Below are 20,644 nucleotides of genomic sequence, written 5' to 3' on the forward strand. Positions count from 1 at the left end.
TGAGTAAAAAATGATACATTAGAAAATTTAAAGTTGTTTCTATCATCTGCCAAGATTTATTGAAATCAAATTTCATCCGGGAGGAAAAAATATTGACCAACAAACATTCAAATACATAAAATGGAAATTTTCTTAGGGATAATTCGACAGTCCAACCTTCAAACCTGATCACATCACCGTCGGAGTTGCCTCCGGGCCAGAGCTGGTGCCCGTTTCGGCATGTAAACCTTATAGCTCACCTGGTTAAACATTCCAAAATGGGTACCATCATAAGAAATAGGGAACATAGCGCATTCAATCTAGCATTTCATGGTATATATCCTAGTATGTCATGATATAATTCTTACCTGCACCATTTCACCACCCCTCATTACATACATTGTTTTCTTGTCAAATTCAGACCCATTCTTAGCCCCATCTAGCTGTTCTTTCGAGCTATGCTCACCAGAGGCTTGATTAGTGTCATTAACGGCCAAAACAACAGGAGCTTTGGGCGGATCAGTAGCCATATGTTCAGAATCTGAATCTTTTTTAACCTCTGGGAGGGTGGGTCTACTTCTCTTATCTGCCTCCTGAGCAAGAAAGCTATTTGGCTCGGTATAATTGTCTTCAATACTATCATTCCTTTTGATGGGTGATTCGTTAACATTTTCATTATTGGTATCAAGATTAACAATTTTTCGAGCAGCTTTAAGACCCCCTTTGAACCTCCTCAGATTTTCCAGAGCTTTTTGCCTCAAAATTAACTCTATGTCATTGCCGACACCATCCTTCGTCTTATCCCCATCCAAAGGGGTAAAATTAACAGAAACATTAACCTCTTTTTCATTCTCAGAACGATTTGTATGAACCTCATGTGACCGAGAATCATCAGCGTTATATCCTTCATTTCCAGATTTTATGGGCAAGATCACTTCACTTTCAACATTTTCTACACTTTTCTTATGGGATACACCACGTGATTGATCATTCGACTCCTTTTTATTCACTCCTTCATTACTGTCCATGCTTTTGGGAGATGGATAATCATCATGCTCACATACAATTTCTTCTTTTTGAGGATCTTTCTCCCATCTGTTTTCCTCTTCATCAGTGGGTCGGTTGAGAATGGCAATAACTGATTTAAGCCGCCTAGAGTTATTCACAGGAACTAAAGCCTTGTCACTTTGGTCTACACTGATATTATGGCCTAAAGCCTCGTCACTTTGGTCTACAATGACATCATGGTCTCTACAGGTACCACAAGAAGAACCACTTGGAGACCTTGCTTTGCGCTTTCTATGAGCCCTGTGAGATTCCCTAACTCTTAAACTTCTTATCTTTTTATGGAGAATCATTTTACTCCTTCGATGTTTACCATCTCCCGTACTGTTGCTGCTTCTACTATCACATGCTGAGCAGCTCTCTGAATCAGAGCTCAAAGAACTAGTAAAATGCCTTCTTAATTTCTTCCTTAATGGTTTGTTACTTGACTTAACAACATGATGTCTCCTATATCTTTTTCTCCTTCTCGACTCTGCATCGGATTTGGCACTTTCAAATCCTTTTCGATTCCTTCTCTTTCTACCCTGAGGTAGGGCTTTCCGTCTTTTATAACTCTTGTCATCATGTGCGGACGAAGACTCGGAAGCTGAAGTCATTGAATGATCATCCGAATACGATGAAGCTGAATCATCACGACGGCGTTTCTTAGATTTATTTTTCCTAGTCCTATAATCAGATTCTGAAGATGTGGAGGACCACATAGATTTAGAACTTAAAGAAACAGAATCACGACCGTGAAGAACCTCTGATTCCTTTTTTCTGCTCTTCTTCTTCAATAACTAACAGTTTGAATTAAGAAAGACTCGGGGTTAAGTCATAAACAATAATAGATGATAAATTCCGGTAGAACACAGTCCAAACGCAGCCGGATGACATTAGTTCCACGAGTACGAGGAAAAAACTGAATTTGATGCATATATAAATAAATTTTAATTTTACCCATTTTAAGTGTACATTACTTTTTCATTCAACTGATAGTTTGAAGATGTTGACTGTTGACATAGACTATTTATCCCAAAAAAATCCCCATTTACACACAAAACCTACTTAAATCTTCGCTGCACGAAACAATTTGAAAACCAAGTTCGACAAAAGATCAGATCACCTAATCAAATTACTTGGTCTACCATATCACATCTCTAAATCTTTTCTATAAACTCAAGGAACCCTTGAAATCCATGTCCAATTCAGTTCAACGCATACAATAAATTCCAAGATTCGATTTTTTATAAAAATTCTAAAAGAATACACAAAGAGAATAAAGCCCGAATCAGAATTGAACAACTCGATTAAATTATTCAGCAAGTAATCGACATAAAAAGCGCAAAAAAATCAGACAAAAAGCGAGTGCTGAAGACAAACCTTAGAAGAAACCTTGTTTCTCTTCTTCTTAGATGCTTTTATCCTGGAGGAGGAAGCTTTTACTCCCATGGAGTTTTGGGATTTTGTGGTTCTTGTATGGCTTGCTCGTTGTAATGGAATTGGGTGTAGATTTTGGCAGGAGTTGTTCGAACGGAGTTATTTTAACGCCAAGCTTAAGCGGAACACTCCCTAAGAGTCGCGTTTCATCTAAGTGTCGCATATGCGTTATGACATGACTTTGTTTTTGCATGAATTGTATTACAAGATTCTGTTACTTGTATTTAAAAATAAAAAATAAAAAATAAAAAATAAAAAATCTAATGACTTCAGTCCCGGTCCCGACTGCTTTTGGATCTATTGGTGTCGGAACCGATCCATAACTGGTTTCAAGGTAATTTCTGGATCCATATGTGTCGGAATCAGAACCTTGGAACAAATCCAATACAGTACCCGAACCGATAGTCTATGGACCGGTTCCGTGCAGGTTCGAACCGGTTCCGAGATTCCATTGACGGCCAGAATGAGGCACACTAAAAAAATTATCTTTGTGGTATAAAAAATATTATTTTTATTAAGTACTTTAAATTGGGAAATTAGATCATGAAAAAAGATAAATATAAATGAAACATTGATGTTAACATTAAATATATAAAATTCATCATAATTTATTAAAATTTATTTGCAAAACTCTAGAGCTTCCTCGGAACTTGAGCTTGCAAATTCTCATATCGCTCCGACGATCCTTTTTTTTTTTTTTTGCACAAACTAATGTTGTAGACATGTTCAACGTTTTGGGCTTTAAAATAATTTTTTGTTCGCAAATGATTCTATTGCATGTGGAAATTGTTGATTCGTAAGCAACACTTGAACATTTGACTGTTAGGACATCTTTTGAAATTGCCCCTAAGATAGGATAAAGTTACAAATTTGCTCTCCACCTTTCTATAGTCTGAAAATTCTAGCTTAAATAGATTTGTATCTCATTGGACTTTATTGTCGCAACCGATTTTCCTTTCAAATTTTGTAGTTTCAAACTTTGAAAGAAGTTGATTGCTCTCATTTTTCTTTTTTCTTTTGGCTCTTCCTCCGGCTCCAGCTAGTTACTCACCCTACCCTGTTTGTTAGCGTAAAAATCGAACAATTCTTGAAGAAAATGCATATTTGACTTCTTTTGAACGTCAACATTCTTTTTTAAAAAATATGCATAATATTTAAAAATATTTCTAAGCCACCTTGACTTTGACTAAGGCCAAGTAAGATTGATAAGCCATGCACAATTGGGTCAGTCTCCCAATATTTTAAAAATTTATCTTCCATACTTGAAACAAATCACTCATAATAACATCAGTACGGTAACAGCAGGGTAGTTGACGTCAAAAAAAATTTGAGTTGCCTCTTTAAAAATTTCCAACAAAGAGACGTAGTTACTAAAAATATCCCAGTCGGAGTCGATCAATATTAAAGCTTCTGCCGTAACATTGTTGCAAAATAGTGTAAGTAAATCTTTAAAACGTAACAAAGTCCTAAGCAAGTGAAACTAAGAATTCCATCGAGTTTCAACATGAAGAGAAACTTTTTTATATCTAATTCCGTTAGCAATGACTAGTGCTTTTCAATCACGACAATGTCTTCTTTCACGTAATAATTTTTCACATATTTTGAATTTTTCTATCATAGTAGCCATGCATTAATCAAAGGCATGTTTAACACATAAGTTGATAATATGACATAGACATCTAACATGAAGTAAATTGCCTTCTAAAATTGTTCTTAAAGTATCTTTAATGTATTTAATCGCAATATTATTGGCATTTGTATTATCTAGTGTGATCGACATTATTTTTCCTCTGTATGCCATAAACATTAGCAATATTTAAAATATAAAGTCTGAAATCCGCTCACGTAAACTACATGCTTAAAAATTTTAAATGCACTAAAAAAATTTAAATAAATGTTCTAAGTAAATAATTAATATTATTTGGAAGTAACTATATGTCTATGTTTGAAATTTTGTTATTTTATTGAAATTGAGGATTTTCAGGCGAATATCTGATGCTTGACTGAGGGAAAGAGACCGGGGACAATTGCGATAAAATATTTTTAAAAAATTTATTTTTCTTATTATAGGAGGCTCAAAAATATTTTGAGGATGAAATTTCTAAATTATATAAATTTATTGTTTGTTCGCAAGCCGATAGTTATTTCACTCTAAAAATCGAATTTCGGTAAAGTATGAGACTTTTTTGAAATTTGCACCATAACTTCGAAAATTTTGATATTTTAAAATTTCATGAAGATTTTATTAGCCTTAATGGGTCAAAATAACTAGAACTGAGATGATTAATTAATGCCTATTTGTACAATGTTTAAAAAGACCCAAAACCCTAAGCCTCGAAGGGGATTTTCAAAAAAAATGAGAAAAACTAGGGTTCCTAGCAGTTGCAGCAATGGAGACCTAGCTGCACAAAAATTAATAGAAAATGAGAATTTATGGTGAGGAAAGGGAAGAAAAGTCGTATCTTAATCGTGCTCTCCACTCCTTTGCGTCGATATTCGAATTTTAAGCGTTTTTTAAAGCAAAGGCACATTCTAAACCATTCTTTTAACATCATTCAAATCATATTATTTGTGTTATTGATGTCATGAATGAAAAATGATTTGTAGCCACGTTTTTCGGTAAGGAATTTTAAAGAGTCCAAAATCTTGAAATTTCAACAAGTTTCAAAATATTTTAAATTCTATGATTTATATGTTTATTTTATACATTTTTGTAAATTTTGGTGTTATCTTCGATTTGAGAGTAAATTCAAAATTTTTGAGTAAGAAACTGAAGAGATATGATTTTTCTCGTAGAACTGGTCAATCTATGCGAAAATTTTATTTGTCAACCCATCAGCTTCTGTTCTTTTGATCACTACAATTTATAGGTTAGTTATCTGGAAATGTTGTCAACGGAAGATTTTTAGTACTCGGCGTTATCTTATATTGAATAGTGAATTCGAAATTTTTGAATGAGCAACAAAGGAGATATGATTTTTCTAGAAAAAATGCTCAATGTTTGAAATCCGCTCATGTAAACCACATGTTTAAAAATATTAAATGTACTAAAAAAATTTAAATAAATGATCTAAATAAATACATTATATTATTTGGAAGTAATTATATGTTTATATTCGAAATTTTGTTATTTTATTGAAATTGAGGATTTTCAGGCTAATATTTCATGCTAGGCTGAGGCAAGGAGACCGGGGACGATTGCGATAAAATATTTTTAAAAAATTTATTTTCTTATAATTACAAGGCTCTAAAATATTTATTTAGAGGAAGAACTTTCTAAATTTTATAATTTTAATATTTCTTTGCAAGCCGATATGTATTTCACTCTAAAAAACGAATTTCGGTAAAGTAGAGGTCTTTTTGGAAATTTGCACCATAAATTTGAAAATTTAATATTTTAAAATTACGTGCATATTTTATTAGGTTTAATGGGCCTAATTAACCAGAATTGAGATGAATAATTAACGCTTATTTATACTATGCTTTAAATGACCCAAAACATTAAGCCTAGAAGGGAATCTTCAAAAAAAAGGAGAAAACCTAGGGTTCCTAGCAGTTGCAACATCCGAGACATAGATTCACAAAACTAGTGGAAAACGTGAATTTATAGTGAGGAAAGGGAAGAAAAGTCATATCCCGATCGTGCTTTCCGCTCCTTTGCATTGGTATTCGAATTTTGAGCATTTTTAATGCAAAGGCACACACTAAACCTGAAACATCCACTACTTTTTAACTTTAAAATCCTATTATTTTTTTAAAAAATTCGAAACATCCATTCCAAAATAACTCAACATTTCAAAATCCTAAATCATAAATCGTCAACCACCAAAATCATACGTCACATTTAAAAATAATCCAAACTTAAACTTCAAAATAAAGCATGAAACTCTAAGAGAAAATCCTCAAAATATTTTCTTAAAAACTTTAAATACTAATATGTGCGGAAAATAAATGTCCCTCGGGAGTGTACTGCCGGAGTCGATTCACTCAAGAGTCAGCGCTTCCCTCAATCTCATCATCGCCTGCAACCATTCCTAGTGAGTCTAATGACTCATCACGTTCTAACAATGAGTAACAAATAATACATATACAAACACATGCATAAAAATCATACTTTTATTTAAAATAGCTAGCATAAATGTTTGGGGTGAAGTTTGATCCTTGAAAGTGACTAGCTGTAATCGTATTATCATGTGGTCGACTGATCAGTCTTAGCTCACCATTGCACATGGGGACGGGCACTAGGCAACGCCGTAAATGGAAATATGACTCCTTCTGGGGTCTTCTCCCTCACGATATTCTTAATCATATCATATCATATTTGTCACAGTCAATTCACATCCTTCAAAATATTTTTCCTTTTCATTTGCAAAATATCGTATATTCCAAAAATAGTGGTTTTCAGTAAAAATTGTACAGCCTTTGCATATATCATAAAATCTCATATCTTTATCATAAACGTTTTAAAATATCATTTAGCATTCATTATGATTCTTTGGGACACTGTCAGACCTTTCGAACTACTCGAGATGTAAAATGACCATTTTGCCCTTGGATTATAAAATTCTCGATTTGAATTTTTACCTTAAAACTTTGACCCCAGCCTATCCCAACTCATCATATAATCCTAAATTAGACTTCTAAACATTCCTTAGACATAAACTTGAGCCATTAAACCTATTTTCACAATTCGACTTCAAAACTTAACCCGAAGTCCCGATTTTAACCCGAATCGTCTGAAAACTTAATGTAATTTTCCCAAATTCGAACCATGACTTACCAAAATATATCTAACCCATATAACATGTAAATTAAACCCATATTAACCCATTAAAACTCAGAAAGCCCTTCTACCCCTATGACACTTCTCGGCAACCTAAGAACTTCCCTCAACCATGAGCTAAACTCCCTCCAACTTGAACCTGCCGCTGCCAAGCCTTGACCAGACCCTAACAAGACCTCAATGAGTTATGAAGGTCGTGTTTTTGGCCGTTTGTGATTTGGTTAAGTTTAGAAGTCGTACGAGAATTTACGGTGCAATGTGCCAAAGTGACTCTCGAAAGAGTGTTTCATGATTTTGGCCTCCATTCACATCTTTCGTGGATTACAGCCCTAGGGATTTATTTTCCATCATTTTAGGTGTATTTTAATCATGGCTAAACGATGGTTCAATGTTGGTTCGGGTTGGTACGAAGCCATGGTTGAATACTAAGTTGGTTGGACGTAATTGTCTCATTTTTGGTTCGGTTATGAGTGTTGGTCAAGTTAAGTTTATTTGCATGTTTCTCATGTTAGGATTAGGTCGCATCGAGCCTGGGAACGATCCAACTCATTCGGTATAAACAGGGTTATAATTATATTACATTCATAAAATATAAAAATGTTTATTTTTGAGATATATGTGATATGTCTTGTGGCCACCTTACGCTTATGAGATTGCTTCACCCGGTGACTTACGACCGGTTTATGTTTATGTATGGGTACGAACATCCAGTCCAAGGGCTGTGGTGATCTCTACCGCCTAGTATACTATAGTTTAGTCTGATCAGACGTGCATGATATGTTATGGGACACTTGTGTAGAAACATTATCTCTACCAAAAAAAAAAATTACGATATGATAATTTATGACAGGGCTCTATCGAGCAAATCTTTTACGTACGATTTTCAGATATGCACGTATTTATAATTACTCATGACACAATTTTTACTTTACGCTTTACGATACGATATTTTTACGTTGCATGCGATTTTATGATATATTTACTTATTATTTACGATATATGCATGCTGAGTCTTTAGAATTATTAGACTTGATTGTTGTAGGTACAGATGAGGTCGAGACCGAGGGCGGGGACCAGTGAGCTGGCTTGGGTTAGCAGTAGTAGGAACCCGATTACCTCATGCTTCAGTTTATTTATCATCTTGTGCTCAAAACTCATTTTTATCATGTTGAAATATTTTTAAGTGTGGTTTGAAAACAATATATTTACTTCCGCTGTTACTTTAACATTAAATCTTTTTATCAGTTTATTTTACGAATGAGGCATGTTATTTATCGAAAGAGAAAAATTTTAAATAATTCTGTAATTTTAAAAATACGAAATACGGGCCTCTACATCAGGGCTCGACCAAGCTTTTTCTCGGCCGTGTCCAGGCGGTGTTAAAGGGCTAGGAAGAGTCCTAGCATGGCTAGGACTCGAGGGGCAGCGCGTAAGAAAGAGTCCACATGTGCTAGGACTCTTCCCATGCGCGCAAGGGGCGAGTACTGCAAGGGCTACTCAAGGATCCTGTGAGGGATAGCTAGGGTTGGTCAAGAGGGTCCAATAGTCTGGTCTGATGGTTCACGGTGGCTCGAAGAAAATAAAAAAAAGCGAAGGGGCTGCGGATGCGAGAAGGCTTGCGCGTGGGCTTCGTGCGCAGGCTTAGGGTCTCGTGCGTGGGCCAGGAATGTTCAGTAGGGTCCTTAGGGGGTCTGGTTAGGTGGTTCAAGGAGGCTCAGCCATGGCTCGATGAAATTGGGCCGTGGCTCGAGATAGAAGGCTTGTGTTCGAATTTAGGGTTTAGGAGGGAAGGGTTCGAACCGTGATCCACTGGGGTCGATTCATGTTTCACGAGAGTATTTTAGACATAAAAAGTTTGTGTTCAAAGTTTGGGAAGAAAATATTAAAGTTGGGGGTTTATTCGGAATTAAAACGCTTTAAAAATTATTAATTAATAAATTAAATAAAAAAGCATGAGTTACGTTAGATAAAAATATTAAAAAATTAAATTTAAACTTAAATAATTAATGGGGATAATCTTGAGTCAATAAAAGTTAGAAAATGTCAAAATCGAGAAATTTTAAGTCCAGGGTCAAAATGGTCAAATATAACTGGGTAGTACGAAATGGGTTGGCAGTGTCCTGAAGGATCATAACGCATGCTAAATGATATTTTATAATTTTTATGATGAAAATATGGTATTTTATAATTTATGATAAAGTTGAGCAATTTTTACTGTTAAAAATGTTATTTTTCAAATGTGGAAAGAGCACAATATTTTATGATTAAAAAGAAAAAAAAATATTTTGAGGGATGTGAATTGACTGTGACATAAAGGATATGATATATGATTTTTGAGAATATCGTGAGGGAGTAGGCCCCAGAGGGAGCCCGTTTACGGGAGAAGGCCCCAGAGGGAGCCCAACGATCGTATTTCCACTTTACGTAGGTGCCTAGTGCCCTTCCCTATGCGCTATGGCGAGCTAAAACTGATCAGTCGACAAAAGGATAAATGCTAGTCACTTTCAATGATCAAATTTCACCCAAAATGATAAATGATTGAAAGTTTTACGATTTATGATTTACTTATGCTTACAAGTTTATCTTAAATAAAAGTATGGTTTTAATGCATGAGCTTGTATATGCATGATTTGTTACTCCTGTTTAGAACATGCTGAGTCATTAGACTCACTAGGCTTAAATGATGCAGGTGATGATGATATTGAGGGATACGCTGACGCTTGAGTAGATTGAGTCCGGCAGTACACTCCATAGGGACTTTAGTTTTTTGCATTAGCTTGATAGTTAAAAGTTTTAAATATTTTTGTTAATGAATTTATTAGAGATTATGCTTTATTTTGAAGTTAGATCATGTTAAAGGTTTGAGTTGAATTTTTTTAATTGACGATTTAGGGATTTTTATGCACTTGAGATTTTAAATGTTAAACTATTTTGATTTATGGAAATGTTAAGTTATTTTAAATGATGAAATTCGAAATTAAGTATGAAAAAAAAATTTACTAGGATTTTAAAGTTAAAAAGTAATGGATGATTCAGTTGGTATCAGAGCCTAGGTTTCCCCAAAGGGTTGTGTTACTGCCACTCTGAGAAGCTCAAGAAGTCACGCCTCAAGTTTGTGAGTTTTTACTGCTTTAGATTTTATATGCTGAACTTTAAATGCTTTTACGATACATGATATAGAGGTTAAATGCATGTTTCATTTAAAATGTTAAACACATGTTGGTTACGTGGTATGGACGATTTGTACAAAGATGCCTCCTAGACGGATTTTACATAGTAATAATGAGGATAGGAAGGAGGAGGAGATTCCATAGCCTCCACTTAATCAAGATGCTAGTGCCCGTGTACTAGCCGGTATGGCTCGTTTACTAGAGCAGACGAGGGAAATGGGGCAAATGTCCGACCGGAAACTGTCTATGAGCTATTTAGGAGGATGGATCTTGTGGATTTTTCTGTCACTACTGATCTATTTGTGGCTGAGGGATGGATTAGATCTTTAGAGGTGATCTTTCGATATATGGATATGGCGGACGCCGACCGATCTTGTTGTACCATCTATCTGCTGAAGGACGACGCTTACTTATGGTGGGAGGGAGCGGAGCGAGGAGTGAATTTAGCGACACTGACTTGGAAGGATTTCAAGAGGATGTTCTATGATAAATATTTCACTACCGACGTTCGTTCGAGGTTGAAGAGAGAGTTTATGAGTCTCCGCCAGGGGAACTTTACTGTTGCTGAGTTTGTGCAGAAGTTTGATATGGGCTGTCATTTTGTGCCCTTGATTGCTAATGATGCTGCAGAGAAGTTATGACATTTATTAGATGGTTTGAAGCCAACGATTCGTCGATATGTGATGCTGACTGATCCTATTGACTATACTACTGTTGTTTCTAAAGCTTTCGGAGATGAGCAATCTCTTAATGATATTGACTGGTAGATGCAGCGCAAGGGGAATCGTGCCCTGCAATCGAGTCAGCAAAACAAGAGGCCGTTTATGGGACCATCGAAGTGGCCAGGACAGTACAAACCACAAGGACAACCACCTAGAAAAAACATCCCGAAGACTGCTGAGAAACCACTTTGCAAGGATTGTGATCGCCATCACTATGGCAAGTGCATGTGGGGCACCTACAAGTGCTTCAAGTGCGGAGGAATGGGGCATAAGGCTAGTGATTGCCCAAAGCTTAAGCAACCCACGACTGGAAGGGCCTATGTGATGCACGCTGAGCAAGCGGAGCCAGAAACTATGCTTATTATAGGTACTCCGACTATTCAAGAATTTAAAATTTCCTTATTCTTGAAATAATAAGCATGAATGCTAGAATTGAATTGAGATGGATGGAACTTGATGAGTTAGAACTGCATGTTTCAAATTCTAAGGTTTAAGGAATTTAATACTGGAATACCCTAGTTATTGGGATCAAATTGTTAAATATTGAAATTTTAGGGGCTAAATTGAAATTTACGAAAAATAAATAACGAGAACGTAGTGCAATTCAAAATTTCTTAGGACTTGATTGCAAAATCTGAAAATTTGAAGGGGTAATTTGGTAATTTTCGAAACTTATGGGGCTAATTAGAAATTTTCGAAAGTTCAAGGGGTTGAAATACTAATATGGGAAATTGGAGGGGCTTAGATGATATGAAATTTCTAAACTTTATGACCTTAATCGAGAATAATACAAATACTACCAAGATGAATTCTGTTTGCGTGCGTAGCTACTTACGCTTTGCTAGATTCTGGAGCTATGCATTCTTTCATATATGAATCCTTCTTGAAGAAATTGGGAATCTTACCAGTGGACGTAGAGTCTGGATTCAGAGTTACAGTGCCTTCTGGCGAACATATGGTCTCTATAAGCATGGTTAAGGACGTGGAGCTCAAATTACAAAAGGATATTATATGAGCAGACCTTATAGTACTACCAATGCTCGAGTTCGACATTATTTTAGGGATGAATTGGCTCACATTGAATGGGGCTACCATTGATTTTTGGCGGAGGTCAGTATCTATTAGACCACCGAAGGGGAAAGCATTTATCTTCGATGCGGCGCAAAACAATCAAATGCCGCATATAATTTCATGCATGCGTGCGAAGAAGCTTATTCAAAAGGGTTACCAAAGTTTTCTTGCTAGTATTGTATCTGCACCTGACACTGACAGTCGATCTATTGAGGACGTGATGGTAGTCAAGGACCTTCGGACGTGTTCCCTGATGATGTTTATTGCATCCCACCCGAGCGAGAGGTGGAATTCGCTATTGAGTTAATGTCTGGTACAATGCCGATATCTAAGGCACCATATCGATTAGCACCAGCTGAAATGAAGGAATTAAAGGACCAAATTGAAGAGCTATTAGACAAAGGATTTATTTGCCCTAGTTTCTCTCCAAGGGGAACGCCAGTGTTATTCGTGAAAAAGAAGGATGGAATTATGAGGTTTTGCATCGACTGTAGGGAGCCAAACAGAGTGACAGTGAAGAATAAGTATCCATTACCCCGAATTGAAGATTTGTTTGATCAATTGCAAAGAGCTTCGGTATTTTCAAAGATAGATATTCGGACTGGATATCACCAGCTGAGCGTAAAAGAGACGGATGTACACAAGACGGCTTTCAGAATGCGTTATGGGCATTACGAGTTTTTAATGATGCCTTTTGGATTGATTAATGCTTCGGTGATCTTCATGGATCTCATGAATCACATATTTCATCCGTATCTCGATCAGTTCATTATTTTTTTAATCTATTATATCTCGATATATTCCAAGAGTCGAGAAGAGCATGAACAGCACTTGAAGACGACCTTGCAAGTGTTACGAGATCGGAAATTGTATGCAAAGTTCAGCAAGTGCGAGTTTTGGCTAGAGAGCGTGGCATTCTTAGGCCACATCGTGTCAAAAGAGGGAGTTGAGATCGACCCATCTAAGGTCGAGTCAGTCAAGCAGTGGCCAGTGCATAAAAGTGTGACGGAAATATGCAGTTTCTTGGGTATAGCTGGCTACTATCGTAAGTTCATCAAGGGTTTTTCATCCATTGCAGTAACCATGACGTCGTTGACGAAGAATAATGGGAAATTTTTATGGGGACAGAGTGTCAAAACAATTTCGATAAGTTGAAACAAGCACTCACTACAGCGCAAGTTTTAGAAATACCGAAAAAGCAAGGGGATTATGTGGTATTTACGGATGCTTTGAAGCTAGGATTGGACGCAGTTCTTATGCAGCATGAGCGAGTCATAGCCTATGCATCTAGACAGCTGAAAGTACATGAAAAGAATTATCCGACGCATGATCTTAAGCTTGCAGCAGTCGTATTTGCGTTAAAAATTTTGAGGCACTACTTGTATGGCCAGAAATGCAAGATCTTTACGGACCACAAGAGCTTTAAATATTTATTCACCCAAAAGGAGCTGAATATGAGACAAAGACGGTAGCTAGTGCTTGTTAAGAACTACGATTGTGACATTAGCTACCATCCCGGCAAGGCTAATCTAGTTGCGGACGCTTCGAGTAGGAAATGGGCAGTCTTGGAAACCGAAATTACTTCTAGTGGAGTTTACTTGCGATAACAGTTATTATTCATCCATTGGAATGGCTCCATACGAGGCAATCTACGGAAGAAAATGTAGATCGCCTATCCATTAGGAAGAGGTAGGGGAAAGGGCTACGATGAGACCCGAGATAGTTCAGCACACCGCAGAAATGGTCGCGAAGATCCGAGACAGAATGAAAACTGCTTAGAGTCGACAAAAGAGAAACGCGGGCAAAAGGAGACGAGATCTCGAGTTTGCAATAGGTGATCAAGTATTTATAAAAATAGCACTTATGAAGGGTGTTATGAGATTTGGCAAGAAAGGCAAAATTAGTCCAAGATTCATTGGACCATTTGAGATACTCGAAAGAGTGGGAGCATTAGCATACCGAGTGGTGTTGCCACCTAATCTCGCAGGAGTTCACAATGTCTACCACATATCGATGCTCCACAAGTACATGTCAAACCCTTCACATGTACTGAACTTTGAGCCACTGCAACTTACACCAAATCTGTCATACGATGAGAGGCCTACTCAAATCTTTGGTAGACAAGAGAGAAAGTTGCGGAGCAATGTGATAAAAATGGTCTAAGTCAAGTGGCTGAATCACTCGGAGGAAGAAGCCACTTGGGATACTGAGTCAAAGATGAGGAGTAGCTATCTCGAATTCTTTGGTACGTCTTAATTTCGAAGACGAAATGTGGGTCCCTTGATTCTCAACTGTGATTATCATGCATTATTTCATTTAAATATCGTTTTAACTCTGCAGCGGAGAATGGGATTTTAAAATTTAATGTCAACACGGGCACGAAAAGTTCATTTCAAAAGATATTCAGTATTATATAGTGTAAAAGTATAATACATATAATTATTAGTTGAGACACCACAATTAACATTTATACTAAATTCATATAAATATTTATATTGTTAATATTTGCCTTTAACCAAAACACATATCATCCCGGATCAGTTCAACATCATACCATTTTACATGTTAGTGCTCGAATAAATAATACATAACAAAATATACCGAGCTTAATTATATATATTTATTTATGCATCTTTATTTCAGCTCCTCCCTACAGCGTCTGAATCGGCACGTATACTGACCAAGTCACCCTTACTGAGAAGTATGATAAACCGGGGTCTGTCCCCATCACCAATATCAACTCAGGGCAATCGTAAAAGATCTCCTCTACTAGTGCTAATGCTCCATCTATGAACATATAAGTTCTTTCCTCATACTGCTCCTCACTCAGTAGTATGATGGATGCCATGTTGCCCTGATTATCAACCACACACAGAAGATAATCGCCCCCGAGGGGTAAGCAATAGCCCAGTATGAAAATACCGAAATAAAAACAACATGAATTGTAACAAATGATACGTGGATGCAATGCATGATCAGGGTATATACACATGCACAGGAAATCAGTATATCGGAAGCTGCACAATCAGTAAATGCAGAGCATAACAGCTCAAGCAACAGGCAAAGCTTGGCTACACTGCCGTAGCGACCACTCCTTCCCCAGTCTACTACCGTGTGCCGGTAAGCTCTCCAAGGACTACAGACGTACTGCGCCTTATCGGCCTACAACATCTTTCGGGCTAGTCGCAGCTCCGTACCATCCCGAAAATCTCCTCGAATCCAAAAACTATATCGAAAGAAGTAAACACTGGAATCAAGGCACAATATGCAATGCAATGTCATGTCATGCATCGATGCTACATATATATAAAATACGTGTGTGTAAAATATGTTTGTTTTAGTGCATCGATGTTATGTAATGTCACAAATAATTCACGTAAACAATTTAATGTCATGTAATTCATGTTCAACAAATTTCAAACTTTACAAATACCTGTTGTATGTTACTCTGTAATAACATACCTTGTTATGAATTTATTTCAACGAGTGAAATTTAGCTCCGTAAAATCCTTGATCTAATATATAGAAAAGAATAGATAAATTTTTAACTCCATTTACTTGATTAACACTAGACACGTTAAATAATTTGATACAATTTCAATTCAAACAACTTTAGCCATAACTCTTTTGATTCATCTAATTAAAATTGAGATTCAGTAAATTTTTTTAATTCATAATTCCAAATTGTATTTATTATATAATGTTATAGTCTTGCAAAATAGTCAGGAATTTCAATTTTCTAAATCACATAAATTAAATAAATGTTCCTGATTATTATTATTCATTCTTAACTCAAGATTCATGACTTGTAATTCCAATATCATCAAAAGTCCAAAATAGCAGTAAGGTATGAACACCCATTAAAATTTCTAAATAATTTCTTAAATTCTTGTACACTGACATTGTAAGTCAAACATGTTGTTGGATTGGATCTATACATAAACTAGGAAGTTATATAAAATATTCAACATTTAGTACACGACAATACACTGATGATTTCAAACATAAAGGTTGGAAAAATGTGATTCAATTGCTAAATACTTAGTATTTCTACACCTACATTTAATAGCTTATAATATATGTGTGTGTGTATTTAAAATTCAAAGTTGATGACTCCCATTACTTCATCCTCTCATTATTTACTTACAAATCTTCAAATGACATGTATTATGTTTTTATTAACATGTTTTAAAAATTTTGAAAATAACTTGATTAAATCTTTCTAGGTGTATTTACTTGCAATAGTTGGCACATTATCATATATATATTTAAGGTAGAAAAATACAAGTAATTAATGAAACATTCTTACCTTCCCCGAGAACCTCCAAGTGATGCTGTAGAATTTCTTCAGTGTATTTATTATTGTTGGCTTATTATTAAAGTTTTAAGAGTTCAGTTCTTCAATACAAAATTCACTTGAAAACATCTTCTTATATAGTTGCAACCTCCTTGTTATTTTCTTCGATACCAAGTTTCAAGGATAGAAACAAAAGCTAATCATTTTGGAAGCAAGTTGCATCCAGCAATTACTTGAGTGAAATTTGTTTCAATATTTCACTTCTTGGAATAATATATTAGTATAGTTATATTATATTATTTTTACCCTTATCTTTTCATTTAATTTAAATTTTAAATTTATTTTATAATACATATATACATAGTGGCTACGTGCTTTAATTTCTTCCATACATGTATATTTTAATATGAAAAATATATATATACATATAATTATTTTACATTCTTAACTTATTTTTGGAGATTTTATTCTAATCGATCTGATTAACAATAAATTTCAAGGCCTTACACGAAATTTTATTTAGGGGGGAGGAATATTTTTGCATGAAAAATACATATGCACGATTCGTTTAACAATAGAACAATTATTTGTAAGTTTTGATAATTTTAAAGCGTATATGAATGTGTTATGATTTCTAACGAGTACGCTACCAACATATGATGTTTAAAGGATGGAACAAGTATTGTTTAGGCATGAGACGAGGGCTGGACAAGAGCTAGAAGGGGCCGAGAATGTTGAGGGTAGTGTCCTAGGGTTTTCATGGTATTATGGCTTGTAAGGGTTCGGCCATGAGGAGGGCTGCATCATGGCTCGACCAGGCTTGGTCTCGGCCCTGTAAAGGTGGTGTTCAAGGGCTAGGAAGAGTCCTAGCATGGCTAGGACTCAAGGGGTAATGCGTAAGGAGGAGTTTTCATGTGTTAGGACTCTTCCCATGCGTGCAAGGGGCGAGTACTGCAGGGGCGGCTCGCGGCACTGGTGAGGGCTGGCTAGGATAAGTCAAGAGGGTCCATTAGAGTCCTAGTTAGGTGTCTTGGCTGCTGGTTCACGATGGCTCGAAGAAAAGGAAAAAAAAACGAAGGGGCTGCGGCTGCTAGAAAGCTTGCGAGTTGGCTTCTTGCGCGGGATGGGGGGCTCGTGCATGGGCCAGGAGGGTTCAATAGGGTCCCTAGGTGGTCTGGTCAGGGTATAGTTCAAGGAGGCTCGGCCATGGCTCGATGAAATTGGGAAGTGGCTCGAGATAGATGGCTTGGGTTCAAATTTAGGGTTTAGGAGGGAAGGGTTTGAACCATGGTCCACGGGGGTCGATTCATGGTTCACGAGCGTAGTTTGGGTATGAAAATTTTATGTTTAAAGTTTGAGAAGAAAATATTAAAGTTGTGGTTTATTCAGATTAAAACACTTTACGAATTATTAATTAAGGAATTAAATCAAAAAACTCGAGTTTACGTTAAATAAAAATATTAAAAAATTAAATTTAAACTTAAATAATTATTTGGGATAGTCTCGAATCAATAAAAGTGAGAAAAAAGTCAAAATCGAGAAATTTTAAGTGCAGGGGCAAAACGGTCATTTATACTTGGGTAGTACGAAATAGGTTGTTAGTGTCCCGAGGGATCATAACGCATGCTAAATGATATTTTATAATGTTTATGATGAAAATATGATATTTTCTGATTTATGGTAAAGTTGTGCAATTTTTACTGTTAAAAATGCTATTTTTAAAATGTGGAAATGACACGATATTTTATGATTAAAAAGAAAAAAAAATATTTTGAGAGATGTGAATTGACTTTGACATAAAAGATATGATATATAATTTTCGGGAATATCGTTAGAAAGAAGGTCCCATAAGAAGCTCATTTACGGGAGAAGGTTCTAGAGGGAGCCCAACGATCGTATTTCTATTTTACGTCGGTGTCTAGTGCCCGTCCCCATGTGCAATGGTGAGCTAAGACTGATCAGTCGACCAAATGATAAAGGATAGTTACTTTCAAGGATCAAACTTCACCCAAATTGATAAATGATTGAAAGCTTTACGATTTATGATTTATTTATGCTTACAAGTTTATTTTAAATAAAAGTATGATTTTAATGCATGAGCTTGTATATGTATTATTTGTTACTCCTGTTTAGAACGTGCTGAGTCATTAGACTCACTAGGCTTGAATGCTGCAGGTGATGATGATATTGAGGGAGGCGCTGACGCTTGAGTGGATCGAGTCCGGCAGTACACTCCCGATAGACTTTATTTTCCATATTAGCTTGATAGTTAAAAGTTTTAAAGATTTTTGTTAATGAATTTATTAGAGATTTTTATGCTATATTTTGAAATTAGGACGATCATGTTAAAGATTGGAGTTGAATTTTGTTAATTGACGATTTAAGGATTTTTATACACTCGATATTTTAAATGACTATTTGGATTTATGAAAATGTTAAGTTATTTTAAATGATGAAATTCAAAATTAAGTATGAAAAAAAAATTGTAGGATTTTGAAGTTAAAACATAGTGGACGTTTCATTACATTTAAATAGTCATGGCTAAGGTAAACATTTCATGGGGTGGGAACATGTCATAAACTAAGCCCACTTAATAATATCAAATATTAACAAAATGAATTAAAAACAGTAAAATATCTTAACATACACCTATCACATTAGTCAAGGCTCTCGATCATCCTTCGTACATTTAATATTAGATGTTAACACCAATTAATTAATTAAATCTAGGCATTTTTTTTCTGATAAAAAAAATTATTGGTGCATCAATTTTCTGAAAAATTTATTGGTGTGGTTAGAAATATTATTCAACATGATTTCAACCATACGATAAAGAGAACCTGGCTCTGATACAATTGTTGGGTTATCGATTTTCTCATGTCCAAAACGCCGCGGAAGTTTAAAAAAATGTATTTTGACATTCAAAATATTATCTTGGATACTTGTATGGTTTAAATTAAAAGAACATACATAAGGAGTTTATAATTTACATTTAGTGACTAAATCACTCGGCACCAACTACTCCGGTATTGCGCATTTAGCTCTTCTTGAATTTCCTACGAACTTTCTTCAAAATCTCCTTTCTTCAATCTCATAATCCGATCTACGACTGGATTAAATGTTCCTCTTCTAACTTGTAAGAGAAAGTATAGAAGATATTTTTCCCGTTGGAGAGTAAAAATTGAAAGGAGGCTCAAAACCTTGAAAAAATGGAATGGCCGAATTTTTTGAGAGAAGGGAGTGCAATTTTCGAAAATTGCAAGGAAGAGAATGGAGGCTAGGGTTATGGCTCTCATTTCTTAAAACAAAAGCCTTAACCTAATTACCTTAATTGTATATTTATGTTCCATAATTAACATTAATGGGATTGATTAATTAAATGGACTAGTCCAACTAGTTTAATTAATTATATCAAAGTCTATTAAGAACTTTAATTATTTAGTATGTTAGACTTGTACTCCCACAAGCCTATTTGTAAGGTCCAAAATTAAGACGACGTAATCCAATTGGATGCGAATCTACTAAAAATGAATAATAGCTATTAAATTTTTTTAATTGTTTAAATTAATCATGTGTGATATTTTTATATGATTTTATAGTAGTTGTCTATTTGAATGCATTAAAATGTATTTTTAAAGGTTATTCGAGTTGCGATTGAGGAACGGAAACCGAGGGATGAAAAAACGAAAAACCTTTTTATTAAATAATTGTTTTTAATTATTTAAAATAAGTTGATGCTTTTGATTATTTTTTAAAATAAGGAGTTTTGAGGTGATTTGATACGTCGAGACGTAATTTTTATCGGTATTCGTTTTTCAACAAAAATACGAACATTTTGACAACTCGGCTAATAATTTCACAAACTTTCCTAAACGAAATATTTTATTAAAGCACTAATGGTCTTTTTGGGCCTAACTAACCTTGTTAATGGACCTAAACTATTATCAAGTTTTATTAAGCAAATATATAAGCCCATAACCCAACCCATAACTCATTTTATCACACTTTAAAATCAATTAAATAAAAGTATAAAACAATTAATCAATTCAAGTAATTTGCATGCATGTGGTTTACGTAGATTTAATTTTTCGGACGTTACAAGCCGTTATCCGAACACAAGATATTAAAAGTGATGAAG

The 20,644-nt window shown here is 35.3% G+C and overlaps 1 protein-coding gene across 3 annotated transcripts; it reads right to left on the reverse strand.

Moving 5' to 3' along the window:
• LOC140979376 (uncharacterized) lies at positions 1-2,622 on the reverse strand. Of its 3 annotated transcripts, XM_073444741.1 has the most exons (4): positions 2,407-2,622; positions 1,190-1,823; positions 348-1,150; positions 1-239 (listed from the first exon to the last, which is right to left on the reverse strand). In XM_073444741.1, exons 1-4 carry the CDS (start codon positions 2,473-2,475, stop codon positions 174-176), a joined length of 1,572 nt encoding a protein of 523 aa, XP_073300842.1. In that variant the 5' UTR covers positions 2,476-2,622; the 3' UTR covers positions 1-173. The 3 variants fall into 3 exon arrangements, with proteins under 3 accessions (XP_073300842.1, XP_073300841.1, XP_073300843.1); XM_073444740.1 differs by having other exon boundaries at positions 348-1,823; positions 2,407-2,620; XM_073444742.1 differs by having other exon boundaries at positions 348-1,666; positions 2,407-2,560.
• Positions 2,623-20,644: the final 18,022 nt, after the last annotated feature.

The sequence above is a fragment of the Primulina huaijiensis genome, chromosome 6, assembly GCF_012295235.1.
Source record: "Primulina huaijiensis isolate GDHJ02 chromosome 6, ASM1229523v2, whole genome shotgun sequence".
NCBI classification, from domain to species: Eukaryota; Viridiplantae; Streptophyta; class Magnoliopsida; order Lamiales; family Gesneriaceae; genus Primulina; species Primulina huaijiensis.